The 19,399-nt window shown below is 32.9% G+C and overlaps 3 protein-coding genes across 5 annotated transcripts in view; 2 read left to right on the top strand and 1 right to left on the bottom strand.

The window, feature by feature from the left end:
• sycp3 (synaptonemal complex protein 3) overlaps nt 1–969 on the top strand; it is a 4,347-nt gene extending 3,378 nt beyond the window's left edge. The window contains exons 7-8 of the mRNA XM_022761638.1: nt 357–461; nt 916–969. Of these exons, the coding sequence (XP_022617359.1) occupies nt 357–461; nt 916–969 (159 nt within the window). The remainder of the gene's footprint in view (nt 1–356; nt 462–915) is intronic.
• A 1,560-nt stretch (nt 970–2,529) lies between these two features.
• On the top strand, nt 2,530–8,506 carry LOC111233753 (E3 ubiquitin-protein ligase MBR2-like). Its single transcript, XM_022761639.1, has 11 exons — nt 2,530–2,617; nt 2,987–3,220; nt 4,040–4,097; nt 4,188–4,653; nt 5,534–5,634; nt 5,723–5,821; nt 6,361–6,433; nt 6,696–6,787; nt 7,417–7,535; nt 7,654–7,753; nt 8,413–8,506. The coding sequence occupies exons 2-11, from the start codon at nt 3,087–3,089 to the stop codon at nt 8,482–8,484; spliced, it is 1,314 nt and encodes a 437-aa protein (XP_022617360.1). The 5' UTR covers nt 2,530–2,617; nt 2,987–3,086; the 3' UTR covers nt 8,485–8,506.
• Nucleotides 8,507–8,508: 2 nt separating this feature from the next.
• LOC111233754 (LYR motif-containing protein 5B-like) lies at nt 8,509–18,807 on the bottom strand. 3 transcript variants are annotated; one of them, XM_022761643.1, is made up of 3 exons: nt 18,516–18,807; nt 17,855–17,947; nt 8,509–9,029 (listed from the first exon to the last, which is right to left on the bottom strand). In XM_022761643.1, exons 2-3 carry the CDS (start codon nt 17,897–17,899, stop codon nt 8,823–8,825), a joined length of 252 nt encoding a protein of 83 aa, XP_022617364.1. In that variant the 5' UTR covers nt 17,900–17,947; nt 18,516–18,807; the 3' UTR covers nt 8,509–8,822. The 3 variants fall into 3 exon arrangements, with proteins under 3 accessions (XP_022617364.1, XP_022617361.1, XP_022617362.1); XM_022761640.1 differs by having other exon boundaries at nt 8,510–9,029; nt 17,855–18,050; XM_022761641.1 differs by having other exon boundaries at nt 8,510–9,029; nt 17,855–17,981.
• Between the last annotated feature and the right edge of the window lie 592 nt (nt 18,808–19,399).

Raw genomic sequence — 19,399 nt, 5'->3', positions numbered from 1 at the left:
TCGTGCAGAACCAGAAGCTGAAGACTGTCAGAGAGCTGTACGAGCAGTTTGTGAAGGTGACTGTGCTCACTCGCTCTGATGTGGATGTCGATACATAAAATAGAAATACTTATTGATTTTAGATTCTGTTTCTATTCTGATTTTATTTCTTATTACATTTTCCCCCAGTGAAAGGGGGAAAATGTAATAACTATATTATTATGAGTCATATTGTTATATGCTGGCAAAGATGTCATATAAAAGGAAGTGGAATTACTTAGTAAGAGCATGAAAAGTCCGAAAAGTATCAGTGAAATCCATTAGTCCTTACTGGTTTCATGGAGCAGTTGAAGTGAGGTCGTCCCTGTTTCCTCCAGAACATGGAGGACATGGAGAAGGGCCATGAGGCTTTCCTGCAGGGGGCGCAACAAGAGCTGAGGAAAGAGATGGCCACGCTGCAGAAGAAGATCCTCATGGACACGGTGAGTTCAGTCTTTCGCAGACGTCTGATGTGCAGTGAAGTTGTAATGGTACAAACCATTATAAATATTTTGCAGTCAAAGTAGACGGTAAATAAAGTGTCTGTACTGAAGCTGTTGAATGCCTCAGGGCATCTAATCAATTTACCATAAATATTCAAATGTGTAACTTTATTTGATTCTTTCAGATTTTTCATCACGTGAAATGAAGCTACAGCACAAACAAAAAAAAACAAAAAAATCATATCAGCTGTTGATATTGAGTCATTGCTCAGAACTTCTATATGGAGCATCTGAAACACACCTGAGCAGAATAAATGTAGAGAGTGAAGCACACACCCCCTCAATAAGAAAATAATAAGAAACTATGAGAAGTGCTTTACAAGATGATTCTGATGGGTTGTCTGTTATGTTGTCTGTCATGTTGTCTGTCATGTTGTCTGTCATGTTTCCACAGCAACAGCAGGAGATGGCCACCGTCCGCAAGTCGCTACAGTCCATGCTGTTCTGACCTGCCGTTACCACGGCGATTGAGCTCGTTCATACGTTAAGGCTGCAGTCTGTGTTGGTGGTTGTTATAGCTGTAGTCCTGCAGGGTTGTCATGGTTACGTACCTCCTGTAAACCTCATTTAGTTCATGTTCGTGCAGAGACTCGGTCCTTCGTTTTCTGGAATAAATAGTTTGTGATTTCAGCAATTTTTTAAATAAAAAGGTCAAATGTTTGCTTCTCGTCTTAAAGCTGAGTAAAGTTCAATCATCAGCCTCTAGTGGGCGCTGTGTGAAGATGTTCTGTCTCAGTGAGAGTTCATGAACTCTCCAACAAGGTTCAGAGTTAAATTAGAAACATACGTATTTAGAGCAGATGCTTTTTATGAACTGAGACACTCAACCTGAGACAAACACAATGAAAGTGACTGTTAAAATTTCACTCTGCAGAATTACTGGAAAATCATCTTGAGTGTCTGTGAATGAGCAAGAAAATAAATAAAGTTCTTTTTGTGCTGATGCAAAGTCTTATTTATTAACAGGTCACTGTAATTTCATTATCAACATCCTGCTTCAGGACATTAGTTTTAGTATAAATTTAGGCCTCGTTAGAGCCCACACAGATTACTTTCATATTAATATATTAAGTCTAGTACGGTAAAGGACAGCAGGAGCTATCAGACATGTATCTTGTATGAAATGACTTAAAGTGCTTGTCATCATTTTTATGAAACCATGTGTCTCTAAATGTTGAGTTGGTTGTTCCAGTACAGGCTTTTTCCATTAGTGAGGTGAAATAATACAAAACAGATTACTGTGTAATGTTGATGGTGCTCAGTGTAAAGTGATGCATAGAGAGGGAGGGAATCAGCAGGTCTGGAAAAAGCAGTGAATTCACTTTATTGAAAAAGATCTGAAATGTTTTATATCAAACACTTATACACTTACACTAGTTATGAAATGTTTTTGTTTGTGATTGTAGCTCCAGACCTCTGAGCTTAATTCATTAGTTATTTTTAATTGGTTCATCCATCCATTCATTTTCATCTGCTTTTTCAGGCTCAGGTCATGCTTAATGATTAATTAATTATATTAGAGCTGAAACAATCACTCATATCAGTGAACTGAACATCTGTGGCTTTTGACCTCACAGATTATTGATGTTTTATTGACTAAACAATTAATTGATTAATCAGAAAAAAAGAAGAAAGATAAACTGATAATTAAAACAATTCCTGATTGTAGCCCTACATTATATTGTTAGGAATATGTTAGGAAGTAAATTGCAAAATTGCATTACATTTGGTATTAAAAAGTCTTGATTTTCACTTGAGACCTTAGATGAACCTTTATATATAAATCTGCACACACATTATGTGTCTGTAGAAATGTACTGGATGCATTTAATTTCGTATATTTTGTTTTGCTTTTCTGTATTTTATTTTATTGTGTTGTTTTATGAGCCACACACACCGCCACTAATGCGTTTAATGTATTTTCTCATCTTGAAACTAAAACAGAACAAATGTAAATACAGGAGGAGTTTTCGGTACTTTTCGGTGCTACACCGGAAATCCCCGATGTTGTTACGAAGCGTCTTCCTGTTGTGACTGGCGGCTTCTCCGTCGCAGACTGTCCGTTAAAGAGCCGGTAAAAAGACGACATCACAGAGGTAAAGTTCACCCGTATCCCTTTTATAATGTTATTGTTGGTGGTACGAAAAAAGTTTAATTGATTTTATATCGATTGATCGTCGTGTTTCTTTGAACTGTAGCTCTTTTAGCTACATGTCTGTGCTAATTAAGCTAACAAACGAGCCGCTCAGTTTGTTTCTACTGGTCTTTTCGTCAAAACAAATCAGTTGGTGCAGTTTTTCCCGCTTTTATTCTCATGACCCCTCATTATTATTGTCTATATACGTGTCAGTTAAGTAGTTCAAGCTTTGTAGTAGTTTATGGAAGACTTTACTCTGTGGAAACCGTAACGTTAGCTCGTTTTTCTGCGCGGTGTTTTCATCGTTAACTCGTTCTGTAATTCACAGTGTTTCAGGTGAGTGTTCCTCATTACCTGGATGATATGAGACCGGCTCTGACGCGACTGTAGAGTCGGGAGCAGGTGTGTGACAGTGCCCCCAGGAAGCCATGGATGAGCCGGTAGCAGCCAGCCCCTGTTCGTCTGAACCGGACAGTCCCGGAGGTCTGAACCGAGGCTGCCTGCTCGACCCCGCGGACCTCCTGTACCACGATCTGTCCATCATCGTCCCGGAAACACCAAGGTAACACGCCTCTGTGTGGACCACGTACAGACAGGTGACAAGAGGTGTTGTTCCGCCATGAACAGCAGCAGAAAGTGTTGATATTTTTAAAAGCAAACTCTAGACCTACCTTTCTAGTCTGGCTGTTAATTGAATTATATTTTATTTATTTATCTTTCTACTTATTTGTATATTTTAAGCTGTTTTACTAGTTTGTCCCTTTATACCATGTTTATTTTCTGGATTGTTTTCCTTTTAATACTCTACTTTTATTTCTGTTATTTATTTTATTTCTACTTTTATTTCTCATTTTACTCTCTTCCAAATATCTCCTCTCTTTTAAGATTTTATTATTTTATCTTTACCATTTGTTCTTTTTATTTTTATTATCCTACTTTTTATTTCTGGTTCTACTTACTTTAATACATTTCTGTTTTAGCTTTTATTGTTTGATCATTATCACTCTATTGTTCCCTTTGCTCCAGTCTTCAACGTTTCCTCAGTTCCTGTTGTTGTTATTGTCTTATTTTTTATTGTTTTTAGTTATTACTTGGTCATTTATAAAGTCTGACTGACATGAACAACTTCAAAGCTTCTAGTCTCTGAACTCTACTGGAGGATGAACTCCATTCTTTTTAACGATATTCCTTCATTTATTGTTTGATGATCACTTTCTTTACTGACTGCAGCACATCTGCTTCCAGAATCAGTCCAATGCAGCAGCTCTGCCATGACATCTGTCTTTCTAAAGTTCATACTGAATAAACTACTCTTGGTCTAATATCAGTGACAGGATTTCTTTGGCCGAACAAACTGTTTAAACCTGTTTGTTTGGTTCAGTCCGCAGCTCAGTAAACGGAGGAGACACGGTCGGACCACAGAGGAACATTTCAGCTCTGTAAGTCACCGAGCTGCAGCACAGTCATGACAGATGTTGGTCATCTTATTCTCCAGGCAGAGGTCGACTGCTGTGGTTTTCTGTCCTCAGGTGGCGGCCGGGGGTTCACTGGAGCGACCAGAACGTCCCACCAGCAGTGAACGAGGTTTCTCATGTAAATCCAAACGCAGGCGTCTGGCGGCAGCGATGGGAGAGCAGAGTGTCGGTTTTGTTCCCGCTTCATCTCTGAGATCTCTCCCTCTGGGCAGCTGGCTGCAAACCCCACTGTCAACTGCATCCTGTTCCTCCTCATCATCATCCTCCTCCTCCTCCTCCTCTTCCTCGTCCTCCTCCTCCTACCTCACTCCAGTCTCAGCGGAGGATGTGGAAGAAGTGGCTTCGACTGTGGCGGGCTCCACAGAAGAAACCAGTCCTGCTTGTCTTAACCAGGGGAGGAGGCGAAGTCCGATGACGGCTTCAGCTTCGCCCTCATCGCCGCCGCCCCCCCGCTCTGACTCTCTGTCCTTCCTGACAGCAGAGGAGAGGAGATGGCTGAACGGCGAAGGAAACACAACAGGTGAGGACACAGTATAAATGTTTACATCTCTTCTGAAGCCAAGTTGTATTTTAATTTATTTAATTTAATTTTATTAATTATATCATTATGACTACTTATATTATATATTATATTATTATAACTACTATAATAATTTAAGGAAATATGCTCCCTCCTGGTTTTCATACTGTAACACTTGGTTAAATTAAATTACATTTTGGTTGATGTTAATTTGTCTAATTACTATAACTTTATAAATTGTGAAGTTGTGAACTCATCAGAACTTTTTAAACGCTACAGTGGCTTATTTGAATATTTTTATTTTTCATCTATTTTTTAAAATTTATTTTAGATTTTTAATCTTATTTAAATAATTAATTATTTTCTTTCTTTTTTTTTAAGTATATTTTTTGGGCTTTTTATGCCTTTATTGACAGTGCAGTAGAGAGACAGGAAGGGGGGAGGCAGAGAGGGGGAATGACATGCAGCAAAGGCCGTCCGATGCAGGACTCGAACCGGGGCCGACTGCAGCGAGGACTGTGGCCTCTACACATGGGACGCCTGCTTAGACCACTGCGCCACACGACGCCCTATTTTATTTATTTTCATATTTTGTAGCTTTTATTTTTACTTAAGGAAAGAAAGGGGCAAAAGTTTCAATATGTTTTCATTATAATTATTTATTTGTTTTTCTTCGTACATTTCGAACTGTCATTAGTATTAATGCTGATACTGTAGTTTGATGTGCTGAGGTTTTTGTTGTAAAAGTAAATCTTTATAACTAAAACTTTAATCAGCTTTAGTCTGAATTAAAGGAAACAACTGAATTCCAGTTAGAGAGTAAGTTTCCCGCCCACAGCTGTTTCAGTTCTTTAGTTGTGATGTCTTGTTTCTCCTGCAGTGGCGGCGGCGGCGGAGGAGATCGTCATCAGTGACGATGAGGATGCCGTGGTTCTCTCTGCACAGATGGAGGAAGACGAGGCGTTGGCCTGGAGCCTGCAGGTGAGAGGCTTCACCTGCAGAGTCACACTCTGACGCCTCACCTGTGCAGAGCGGCCTCACTGCAGATGATCCTGTTTTTATCTTTCAGGCCCAGTTTGACCAGGAGGAGGCGGAGTCACACAGCCGACACCACCACCATCATCATCATCAGCTTCACTATCATCTTCATCAGCAGAGCCACCACAGGGTGAGACAGACTGTGTCTCTAAACACTCAACACACACACTGTAGTTTGTGTTGACTCAGTCCCACACACACCATCCTGCTGCCCCAAATGTGGATTCATCCGCCACTGAAAATAGTCCCAAACAAAAGCTGTATTTCCTCCTATTTGTTTGAAACTACAGAGATCAGCTGTTTACTGAGAGCTTTGAAAAATGAAAACAATGATATTTTTCAGGAGAAAGTAGTTCCGGTGATGTGGAGTAACAACTGAGTAACACTGTGTCTGGAGAGAAATGTTTTTATACAATAATAATAAAATTTACAATAATATTAATAATAATAGTGATTTTCTAAATGTGTAAATAAAATTCAGAGACAGATTGAATCTAACATCAGATATGATCAGGGAGACACAGTAATAATGATCCAGTCGTATTATATTTAAGTATTTTAACCTGATTCTTTCAGCCAAACTACAGGAGAGACTGAAGGTGAAGCATGTCGTCTGTCTGTGTACATGTGTGTGTGTTAGTGTTGACCACAGTGACTTGTCCTCTGCAGTATCATCCTCACCTGGAGCACAGCTGGATGTCTCAGGTTCTGGCTGCGGTCTCTCCTCCGACCTTTGAAGACGGTACGATGACACTCACTGAGCGTGTTCTTTTATCTGATTTAATGATGGTCTCCTAGATCTTCGGTGTTATGGTCCTGGTTGTCACTCGTGGTTACCGTGGTAACAGCAGGTGGATTCATACTACAGTAAACAGTGTTATCAGGATCCTAAAACTCCACCGATCCATCCATGTGGCTCAGTGAAGCCACAGAGCCTCTAGAGAGCAGGTGGAGGATTTGATGGTGCCCCTGGTCTTTACTGTTTTTTTGGGGTTTTTTTTCAGATCAGATTGGTCAACGCAGAAGACGTGGGCGGGGCAGAAGGGGGAACGCCATGCCCTGCTTCTCAGAGGACCCTCAGGGGAACGACTACGAGGTGAGGAAGACGAGAGACACTTCCACAGGCAGCATCTTTATCCACTTCACCTCAGTTCAGTGTCTGACTCTCAGAAGAGAGCAGCTTCATGACTGTGATCAGAGCGGCCGAAGAACAGGAAGCTTTTTATTGATGGGTCTGGAAACAGGTTAAAAATGAATTTGTCAATTAATCACTTGTGCATTTATTAATAATTATTCAATTATTTATCACTTCAGGTTTTGACGATTAGTAGAAAAAAATCTCACGTCAGAATCTAGTTTGTACCTGATACTGAGACATTCATTTTCCATTCTTGACTCCTCCTCCTCCTCCTCCTCCTCCTCCTCCTCCCTGAAGGTGTCATTGTCCATGATCAGATGAACTTTATTGATCACAAAGTTGTTTATGGTTCTTTTTCTTAATGAGATTATTAGTTAACGCCAAAAAATAAAAACAATAAAATAAGTTCAATACAAATGTTTTAATGATGACGAGTTTGCAGTTACAGTCACTGACACATTACCGGTGAAGGGGTCTCGTGATTCCCCACCGCAGGCTGCTTGTAACCATGACGACGGAGGACTTTGATGTATATTAACCTCAGGTAACCCTCTACAGACTCGTCCTGTCGTCTGCTCGTGTTTCAGGCTCTTCTGGAGTTCGAGGAGCGTCAAGGTGCCGTCGTGTCCAAGAAGTTGACTCGGAGGGAAATCCAGAGGTTTCCCACCAAAACGTTCAAGTCTGCCAACGGCGCCGGGAACACCCAGTGAGTCCACCAGCCGGTCTGGACCTGGTCTGACCTGACCTTCAGTATTTCAGACTCTTAATGATTCAAACTGTGTCTGACTCTGGCGACTGATTTTTGTCCTGGGATTGATTGACAGGTGTCAGATCTGTTTCTGTGACTACACTGATGGGGAGAAGCTGAGGATGTTGCCGTGTTTCCATGACTACCACGTCCAGTGTATTGACAGGTGGTTGAAGGTAACGCCTCACATTCTGAATCTAGTTTCTGATTCCAGGGTCAACGAAAAAAAGAATTAATAATCAACTGAACTTTGACTGTGTAATTAATCAATTAGTAATGATATCTGCTCCGTACTGATGTAATACAGGTGAGAGTGAACAAGCAGCATGAAGCTGGGTCGGAGCTGCAGCTGCAGCGATTAGTCGATTAATCAGCAGCTGTTCAGATAATTGATTAATTGTTGAGTGCTTTTTTTCCCAAGACAATTAAAGCCAAAACAATTAATGGAGTAAATATTAATAATCTGCTGTTAAATATAATTAGTTCATCAGTTTTGGCTGTAGTGAAGTTTGGAGCTGAACTCGTCACCTGTTTTGATAATCGATACATTGTTTGATTTTTATAAACAAAATAAAGATCCGGCTCCTCAGCTGAGAGGATTTTTTGTGACAGTAAATTGATCGATTGATTTTCAGATCATTTTTACACAGTTGATCTGATAATCCAGTTGTTTGAGGACGTGAAACTGTGACGTGTTGAGTGGTTTATCTCTGAGCTGCAGCTGCTGATGAATCACAAAAAGCTCGTTAATGGGATGAAACATCTGTCAATGTCTGATGAATCCATAACCACATTGATTACTCTTGTCTGATTAAAACCGTCTCCCCCCCGACAGGATAACACCACCTGTCCGATCTGCAGAGCCAACCTGGCTGACGGTGACTCCCTCGCCCCCCCAACCCTCTGACCTCTGACCCCTGTTTCTACTGTTTTGTACCGGGAGCTGACGGGTTGGTGGTCTCTCTTCCTGCCAGGAGGGATGAAGGAGAACTCATCAACTCGTCTTTTTTATGACTTTATTTAAGTGTTTTCTCTCAGAGCTGAATGAACTCGACAGGAATAAAACATTAAAACCTCGAAGCTGCTGCTCATTTCTGTTGTTCTGTCATTCCAGTTTTTAATGAGCCTGAAATAAACAAAGACTCTTTATATTTTGTATGTGTCTTGTTTTTTCTGGCAGCTGATGGTGATAAACACAGATGGTTACAGTGGGTGGAGTCTGTCCTGAGTCTCTGCAGCAGCTGTTTATTCCTCATAGTAGCGTTTCTTCAGCGCTCTGTACTTCCTCAGGTAGTAGAGCGCCTCCAGCTCTCGGGCCACGTACTCCCCACGAGTGATCATCTCCTTGATCTGCTCCGGGTCCTGGACTGACTTGTTCTTGGTGAACGCCGCTCTCAGTCGGTCTCTGAAGTACTCGCCTCCTTTGGGGTACTCCCGACCGAGGTAGAGGAGCTGAGGAGGACGAAGAGGAGAATGTTTAACAGCAGATCACTGTCATCATTTTTCAAATGTGGATACAAGAATCAAAACTGGTTTGTTTTTCCCCCTGAGGCCATTCATTTAAAAAAATCCCATTAGCCACTTGGAATTTCAAAAGGCCGCCATTTTCCAAGATGGCTGCCATTTCTAGCATAGGAGACGTTTTACCTACTCATTTAAATGATTTTACAATTGAATCCTATGTTTTTGACTATGAGGACGTTAAATTCACAGTTCTGTATTAAATATTACTTTTAATCATTAAAATTATTTTTATGCTTATGAGGTTCTTGGCCTGTCCTGTGTGATTGTTCAAATTCAGCAGGACTTTTAATTTGTAAGTGTTCATGTTTCATTTTTTACAGTGAACTAAATTTCAGCTTCTGTGTTGTTAAAATGTTTGATTTGACACATGGACCATTTAGATAACTGATGAACAAGTGAACAACTTCATCTGCTGATCAGAGGGAGAGAGAAGCCACCTCTAACTGCTAAGTTGAAATGACTAGCAGAACCAATCAGATGGTGCTGTGGGCACATGTGTGCATATATGTATATAAGTACATACATACATTTATGAGTATCTACTATACTAGACATTTTTATGCCTTATTCTAGTATGACATTTTAATGAAATTTTAAACCTTACTATACTATACTATTTTTAAGAAATGTTATACTTAACTGTACTATGACGTTTCCATAAAATGTAATACTTTACTATACTATGACATTTTATGACATGCTTATGTCTGACTAAGCTATGATGATTTTTGACGTTTTTATGTCTGACTATGCTATGAGGTTTATATGAAATTTTATACCTTTTATACTATGTTGTTTTTATAAAATTTTATGCCTTGCTAAACTATGTTGTTTTGTGATGATTTTATGTCTGACTATGCTATGACATTTTTATTTAATTTTATGCCTTACTATACTATAATGTTTTTATGCCTCACTATACAATGATTTTTTTTAAATGAAATTTTATGCCTTACGTTACTATTACATTTTTATGAAATTTTATGCCTTACTATACTATGACACTTTTATTATATTTGATACCTTACTATGTTTTTATGAAATTTTATGCCTTACTATACTATGACATTTTTATGCCTTACTTTACTATGATGTTTTTATGAAATTTTATTCCTTGCTATACAATGACATTTTCATGAAAATTTATACCTTACTATACTATGACATTTTTATGCCTTACTATACAATGATTTTTTAATATGAAATTTTATGCCTTATGTTACTATTACATTTTTATGAAATTTTATGCCTTACTATACTATGACATTTTTGTTAAATTTGAGACCTTACTATGTTTTTATGAAATTTTATGCCTTACTATACTATGAAGTTTTTTTTTATTTTATGCCTTACTATACTGACGTTTTTATGAAATTCTATGCCTTACTATACTATGACATTTTTATGCCTTACTATACTAGGACATTTTTATGCCTTACTATACTATAACATTTTTATTAAATTTGATACCTTACTATGTTTTTATGAAATTTTATGCCTTACTATACTATGATATTTTTGTGAAATTTTATGCCTTATTATACTATGACATTTTTATGCCTTACTATACTATGACATTTTTATTAAATTTGATAACTTACTATGTTTTTATGAAATTTTATGCCTTACTTTACTATGATATTTTTCTGAAATTTTATGCCTTACTATACTATGACATTTTTCGAAAATTTATACTTTACTTTACTATGACATTTTTATTTAATTTTATGCCTTACTATACTATGACATTTTTATGCCTTACTATACTAGGACATTTTTTATGCCTTACTATAATATGACATTTTTATTAAATTTGATACCTTACTATGTTTTTATGAAATTTTATGTCTTACTATACTATGATATTTTTATGAAATTTTATGCCTTATTATACTATGACATTTTTATGCCTTACTATACTATGACATTTTTATTAAATTTGATAACTTACTATGTTTTTATGAAATTTTATGCCTTACTTTACTATGATATTTGTATGAAATGTTATGCCTTACAATACAATGACATTTTTATGCCTTACTACATTAGGGCATTTTTATGCCTTACTATACTATGACATTTTCATTAAATTTGATACCTTACTATGTTTTTATGAAATTTTATACCTTACTATACTATGACATTTTTATGCCTTACTATACTATGACATTTTTATTAAATCTGAAACCTTACTATGTTTTTATGAAATTTTATGCCTTACTATACTATGATATTTTTATAAAATTTTATGCCTTACTATACTATGACATTTTTATGCCTTACTATACTAGGACATTTTTATGCCTTACTATACTATAACATTTTTATTAAATTTGATACCTTACTATGATTTTATGAAATTTTATGCCTTACTATACTATGCCGTTTTTATGAAATTTTATGCCTTACAATACTATGACTTTTTTATGAAATTTTATTCCTTGCTATGCTATGACATTTTTATGAAATGTTATGCCTTACTATACAATGACATTTTTATGAAAATTTATACCTTACTATACTATGACATTTTTATGCCTTACTTTATTATGACGTTTTCATGAAATTTTATTCCTTGCTATACTATGACGTTTTTATGAAATTTTATTCCTTACTATACAATGACATTTTTATGAAAATTTATACTTTACTATACTATGACATTTTTATTTAATTTTATGCCTTACTTACTATGACATTTTTATTCCTTACTATACAATGATTTCATTTAAATGAAATTTTATGCCTTAAGTTACTATTACATTTTTATGAAATTTTATGCCTTACTATACTATGACATTTTTATTGAATTTGATAACCTACTATGTTTTTATGAAATTGTATGCCTTACTATACTATGACATTTTTATGAAATTTGATACCTTACTGTGTTTTTATGAAATTTTATGCCTTACTATACAATGAGATTTTTATGAAAATTTATACCTTACTATACTATGACATTTTTATGCCTTACTATACTAGGACATTTTTATGCCTTACTATACTATGACATTTTTATTAAATTTGATGACTTACTATGTTTTTATGAAATTTTATGCCTTACTTTACTATGATATTTTTATGAAATTTTATGCCTTACTATACTATGACATTTTTATGAAAATTTATACTTTACTTTACTATGACATTTTTATTTAATTTTATGCCTTACTATATAATGATTTCTTTTAAATGAAATTTTATGCCTTATGTTACTGTTACATTTTTATGCCTTACTTTACTATGACGTTTTTATGAAATTTTATTCCTTGCTATACTATGACATTTTTATGAAATGTTATGCCTTACTATACAATGACATTTTCATGAAAATTTATACCTTACTATACTATGACATTTTTATGCCTTACTATACAATGATTTTTTAAAATGAAATTTTATGCCTTATGTTACTATTACATTTTTATGAAATTTTATGCCTTACTATACTATGCCGTTTTTATGAAATTTTATGCCTTACAATACTATGACTTTTTTATGAAATTTTATTCCTTGCTATGCTATGACATTTTTATGAAATGTTATGCCTTACTATACAATGACATTTTTATGAAAATTTATACCTTACTATACTATGACATTTTTATGCCTTACTTTATTATGACGTTTTCATGAAATTTTATTCCTTGCTATACTATGACGTTTTTATGAAATTTTATTCCTTACTATACAATGACATTTTTATGAAAATTTATACTTTACTATACTATGACATTTTTATTTAATTTTATGCCTTACTTACTATGACATTTTTATTCCTCACTATACAATGATTTTTTTTAATGAAATTTTATGCCTTAAGTTACTATTACATTTTTATGAAATTTTATGCCTTACTATACTATGACATTTTTATTGAATTTGATAACCTACTATGTTTTTATGAAATTGTATGCCTTACTATACTATGACATTTTTATGAAATTTGATACCTTACTGTGTTTTTATGAAATTTTATGCCTTACTATACAATGAGATTTTTATGAAAATTTATACCTTACTATACTATGACATTTTTATGCCTTACTATACTAGGACATTTTTATGCCTTACTATACTATAACATTTTTATTAAATTTGATACCTTACTATGTTTTTATGAAATTTTATGCCTTACGATACTATGACATTTTTATGCCTTACTATGACGTTTTTATGAAATATTGTGCCTTACTATACAATGAAATTTTTATGGACACTAGACAACTAGTGGCATTAAAGTTGTACTAGACAATGATTTATAAAGTTATACTAGACAATGATTTTTTAATTACTTAGTATACTATGACATTTTTATGCCTTACTATACTGTTACGTTTTATTGAAATTTTATACCTTACTATACTATTAAGTTTTTATGAACTTTAATGCCACTAGACAACTAGTGGCATTAAAGTTGTACTAGACAATGATTTTTTAATTACTTAGTATACTATGACATTTTTATGCCTTACTTTACTATGATTGCTTTCATGAATTAAATTTGATAGCTTTCTATATTTTTATGAAATTTTATGACTTACTTCACTATGCCGTTTTTAAGAAAATTTATGCCTTACTATACTATATTTTTATGAAATTTTATGCCTTACTATACTATGACATTTTTATACCTTACTATACTAGGACATTTTTATGCCTTACTATACTATGACATTTTTATTAAATTTGATACCTTACTATGTTTTTAAGAAATTTTATGCCTTACTATAATATGACATTTTTATGCCTTACTATACTATGACATTTTTATGCCTTACTATACTATGACATTTTTATGCCTTACTTTACTATGACATTTTTACGAAATTTAATTCCTTGCTATGCTCTGACATTTTTGTGAAATGTTATGCCTTACTATACTATGACATTTTTATGAAAATTTATACCTTACTATACTATGACATTTTTATGCCTTACCATACAATGATTTTTTTCAAATGAAATTTTATGCTTTATGTTACTGTTACATTTTTACGAAATTTTATGCCTTGCTATACTATGACATTTTTATTTAATTTTATGCGTTACTATACTATAATGTTTTTATGCCTTACTTTACAATGATTTTTTTAAAATGAAATTTTATGCCTTACGTTACTATTACGTTTTTATGAAATTTTATGCCTTACTATACTATGACGTTTTTATGAAATTTTATGCCTTACTATACTATGAAGTTTTTTTTTAATTTCATGCGTTACTATACTGACGTTTTTATGAAATTCTATGCCTTACTATACTATGATATTTTAATGCCTTACTTTACTATGACGTTTTTATGACATTTTATTCCTTGCTATACTATGACATTTTTATGAAAATTTATACTTTACTATAATATGACATTTTTATTTAATTTTATGCCCTACTATACTATGACATTTTTATTAAATTTGATACTTTACTATGTTTCTATGAAATTTTATGCCTTATTATACTATGCCATTTTTATGAAATGTTATGCCTTCCTATACTATGACATTTTTATGCCTTACTATACTATGACATTTTTTATCAAATTTGATACCTTACTATGTTTTTATGAAATTTTATACCTTATTATGACGTTTTTATGAAAGTTTATCTTTTAATATATTATGACATTTTTATGAAAATTTATGCCTTACTATACTAGGATGTTTTTATGAAAATGTATAGGTCATATTATAGTAAGGCATAAAAACGTAATGGTATAGTAAGGTATAAAATTTCATGAACAAAATCATAGTATAGTAAGGCATAAAAATGTCATAGTATAGTAAGTCATTAAAAAATCATTGTCTAGTAAGGCATTAAATTTCATAAAAACTTAATAGTATAGTAAGGTATAAAATTTCAATAAAACGTAACAGTATAGTAAGGCATAAAAACGTCATAGTAAGGTATAAAATTTCATAAAAACATAGTTTTCAAAGTTGATAAAAATTTGATAAAAATGTCATAGTATAGTAAGGCATAAAAATTTCACAGTATAGTAAAGCATAAAATTAAAAAAAAAAAAAAATCATAAAAACATAGTAAGGTATCAAATTTGATAAAAATGTCATAGTATAGTAAGGCATAAAATTTCATAAAAACGTAATAGTAACTTAAGGTATAAAATGTCCTTTAAAAAAATCATTGTATAGTAAGGCATAAAAATGTCATAGTATAGTAAGGCATTAAATTTCATAAAAACTTAATAGTATAGTGAGGCATAAAAACATCAAAGTAAGGTATCAAATTTCATAAAAATGTCATAGTATAGTAAGGCATAAAATTTAATTCAAAAAAAATCATTGTATAGTAAGGCATAAAAACGTAATGGTATAGAAAGTTATAAAATTTCATAAGAAAACATGCTAAGGCATAAAATTTCATTAAAATTTGATAGTACAGTAAGGCATAAAATTTCATAAAAATGTCACAATATAGTAAGGCATCAAAACATCATAGTATAGAAAAGCATAAAATTAAAAAAAAACGTCATTGTAAAGTAAGGCATAAAATTTCAGAAAAACGTCATAGTATAGTGAAGCATTAAATTTCATGAAAAATAGTATAGGCATAAAAACATCATAGTATGGTATAAAATTTCATAAAAACATAGTAAGATATCAAATTTCATAAAAATGTCATAGTAAAGAAAGGCATAAAATTTCATTTAAAAAAAATCATTGTATAATCAGGCATAAAAACATCATAGTATAGTAAGGCATTAAATTTCATAAAAACTTAATAGTGTAGTAAGGCATAAAAACATATAGTAAGGCATAAAAACATAATGTTATAGTAAGGCATAAAAACATCATAGTAATGTAAAGCATAAAATTAAAAAAAAAAGGTCATCGTACAGTACGGCATTAAATTTCATAAAAACGTCATAATATAGTAAGGCATAAAAACGAAATGGTATAGTAAGGCATAAAAACATCATAGTATTGTAAAGCATAAAATTTCAAAAAAATGTCATCATATAGTAAGGCATAAAATTTCATAAAAACGTCATAGTATAGTAAGTCATAAAATTTCAGAAAAACGTCATATTATAGTAAGGCATTAAATTTCATAAAAACTTAATAGTATGGTAAGGCATAAAATTTCATAAAAACGTCATAGTATAGTAAGGCATAAAAACGAAATGGTATAGTAAGGCATAAAATTTCATTAAAATTTGATAGTACTGTATAGCATAAAACTTCATAAAAATGTCACAGTATAGTTAGGCATAAAATTTCATAAAAACGTCATTGTTTAGTAAGGCATAAAAACGTAATAGCAAGGTATAAAATTTCATTAAACAAACGTCATAGTATAGTTAGGCATAAAATTTCCTAAAAACGTCATAGTAAGGTATAAAATTTCCTAAAAACATAGTAAGGTATCAAATTTAATAAAAATGTCATAGTATAGTAAGGCATAAAAACGTAATGGTATCGTAAGATATAAAATTTCATAAAAATACATTCTAAGGCATAAAATTTTATTAAAATTTGATAGTACAGTAAGGCATAAAATTTCATAAAAATGTTACAATATAGTAAGGCATTAAAACATTATAGTATAGAAAAGCATAAAATTTCAGAAAAACGTCATAGTATAGTGAGGCATTAAATTTCATAAACAATAGTACAGGCATAAAACATCATAGTATGGTATAAAATTTCATAAAAACATAGTAAGATATCAAATTTCATAAAAATATCATAGTAAAGTAAGGCATAAAATTTCATTTAAAAAACATCATTGTATAATCAGGCATAAAAACGTAATGGTATAGTAAGGTTTAAAATTTCATAAGAACTTAATAGTATAGTAAGGCATAAAAACATATTATAGTAAGGCATAAAAATGTCATAGTAATGTAAAACATAAAATTAAAAAAAAAACGTCATTGTACAGTAAGGCATTAAATTCCATAAAAACGTCATAGTATAGTAAGGCATAAAAACATCATAGTATTGTAAAGCATAAAATTTCAAAAAAATGTCATCGAACAGTAAGGCATAAAATTTCAGAAAAACGTCATAGTATAGTAAGGCATTTAATTTCATAAAAACTTAATAGTATAGTAAGGCATAAAATCGAAATGGTATAGTAAGGAATAAAAACGTCATAGCATACTAAGGCATAAAATTTCATTAAAATTTGATAGCACAGTACGGCATAAAACTTCAGAAAAACGTCATAGTATAGTAAGGCATTAAAATTCATAAAAACTTAATAGTATATGCATAAAAACGTCATAGTAAGGTATAAAATTTCAGAAAAACATAATAGTATAGTAAGGCATTAAATTTCAGAAAAACTTAATAGTATAGTAAGGCATTAAAAAATAAAGTAAGGCATAAAATTTCATCAAAAAAAAATCATTGTATAGAAGGCATAAAAACGTCATAGTAAGGGATAAAAATATCATAATAATATAAGGTATAAAGACATCATAGCATACTATGGCATAAAATTTCATACACATTTTATAGTATAGTAAGGCATAAAAAAGTATAGTCAAGTAAGGCGTACACATACATACACATGTATTTTCATGTATGAATGCCTGCATGTGTCTATGATATATATATATATATATATGTATGTATGCACATTTATAACTGTATTTATATATATATGTATGTATGCATGATAGAATACATGTATTTGCATGAGAAGTTTCAGAATGGAGTTGAAACACACACCAGGTGTTTCTGCACAAACACTGATCAGACTTTCAAAACACACAGACTCACATTTTTATAGAGTCGAACCACTTCAGCTCTCAGAGGGTTCGCCATGGTCCAGGAGGATTGGGGGGGTGAAGGGTGGGATGAGGGGCAGTCAAACTGAAAAACAATGTCTTGTTCTTCTGTTTGTTGACTAAATAAAAAGTAACAGAACATCAACATTTGAAGAGTCTCTTCTTTGACCTTTGACCTTCTCAGATCACTAAAAGATAAACAGATTAAATGTTTATGATAAAATATAATTTGTGAAACTAAAACAGAATTAGTTTTCAGGCTTTAATTCTAATGTATTTTAGACACAAAGGTTTAAGGTCGTTTGACAGAATGATAAAAAACATCAACGTATATAAATCAAGAAAAAACTAAACTAAACGGTCAGTTTGTTAATAGACAGAATAAACAATTTAATTAAATACACTTTATTTTATTGTATATATTCAGATGTTCTGAATGTTTTTATTTATTATTCATTTATGACACGTCAGCTCTTCTCAAATGAAGCTATCGCGTTTTAAATTTCAGCCTGAACAAATAATGACAAACTAAACTGACAGTTGACAGACAGGTGAGCTAACGCCTTAACGTTGTTACGTCACGTTGTTGATATACGATGAAACGAGGCTGAATCAGAACTAATCCAACATGTAGACAGTTATAGCCGTGTTACCTGTCCAGGTGATCTCTGCTGCTCCTGAACTTTCCCTGGAACAAAGTGCAGTCTGGTGGACACTCAGCGTCACTTAGCTTTGACGTAGCTAACTCAGCTAACTTCACAATAACTCACTTAAATCTGCTGAAATCGACAAACAGGTGAGTTCCGGTTTTTGTCGGCTTCTTCCTTTGTTTCGTCGATACCTCAGTAGTGACGTCAGCAGCAGTTTTATGATGAGTTTTATTTTTTAAAACACTTTTATAACGTGTTCGGTTGTATAGACAGCTGACAAGTAAACAACCAAAGAGTAGCACGCAGACAGAGATAATAACCCCCCGAGACGAAGCGGAAATGCCGAGCGCATGCGCACAAATGCAAAACACTTTGAGGTTTTCTGAATGTATTTTTCTGTTTATGGAAATTCTGCTCTAAAAGATTAAATTAAAGTTTTATATTTTACAGGCTCAACTGAAGAGAAAACAAAATGTTTTATATTTTATTGGTCACATGTGAAGCAGGAAATCACCTTTTAGTGAAGCAGTTTGGAACAGTCAGAAAAAAGTGAAATCGTCCTTTTTGTGCTTCAGTAAATCTAGTCCAGTGGTTCATCCAGTGGTTCAAATGTGGAGAAAAATAAGTGAAATAAATGTTTCCTGAATCTGACAGCCGGATTTAAACTGTGTCGATGCTTAAACTCTAAAAGCTGTCACAACAATAAGTTGACATGTTACAGGTATAACTTACAACTTAATCACAGCTTCATTTCATCAGTGTCACTTCCTGTTCTACTGATTTAATTAGGTGACACACAGGTGTAAACAAACATGAGAATAAAACATTAATCAGCTGTTTATATTGTAGCTCATTAACAATTAAAAAAGAAAACTAAACGAATCCTC

This window comes from Seriola dumerili, unplaced genomic scaffold (assembly GCF_002260705.1).
Source record: "Seriola dumerili isolate Sdu_G_001 unplaced genomic scaffold, Sdu_1.0 BDQW01000417.1, whole genome shotgun sequence".
NCBI classification, from domain to species: domain Eukaryota; kingdom Metazoa; phylum Chordata; class Actinopteri; order Carangiformes; family Carangidae; genus Seriola; species Seriola dumerili.
The sequence above is the reverse complement of the archived record's forward strand: the minus strand, read 5'-3'. Positions and strand labels throughout refer to the sequence as shown.

What these genes read in the sequence shown, in the direction of transcription:
- LOC111233753 (XM_022761639.1), top strand. Translation starts at nt 3,087, where the DNA reads ATGGATGAGCCGGTAGCAGCCAGCCCCTGTTCGTCTGAACCGGACAGT. An exon ending in CTCAGGGGAACGACTACGAG is followed by an intron (nt 6,788 to 7,416) that starts GTGAGGAAGACG and finishes CTCGTGTTTCAG; the next exon opens with GCTCTTCTGGAGTTCGAGGA. An exon ending in GTATTGACAGGTGGTTGAAG is followed by an intron (nt 7,754 to 8,412) that starts GTAACGCCTCAC and finishes CCCCCCCGACAG; the next exon opens with GATAACACCACCTGTCCGAT.
- LOC111233754 (XM_022761640.1), bottom strand. Translation starts at nt 18,010, where the DNA reads ATGTTGATGTTCTGTTACTTTTTATTTAGTCAACAAACAGAAGAACAA. An exon ending in TGGTTCGACTCTATAAAAAT is followed by an intron (nt 9,030 to 17,854) that starts GTGAGTCTGTGT and finishes CGTCCTCCTCAG; the next exon opens with CTCCTCTACCTCGGTCGGGA.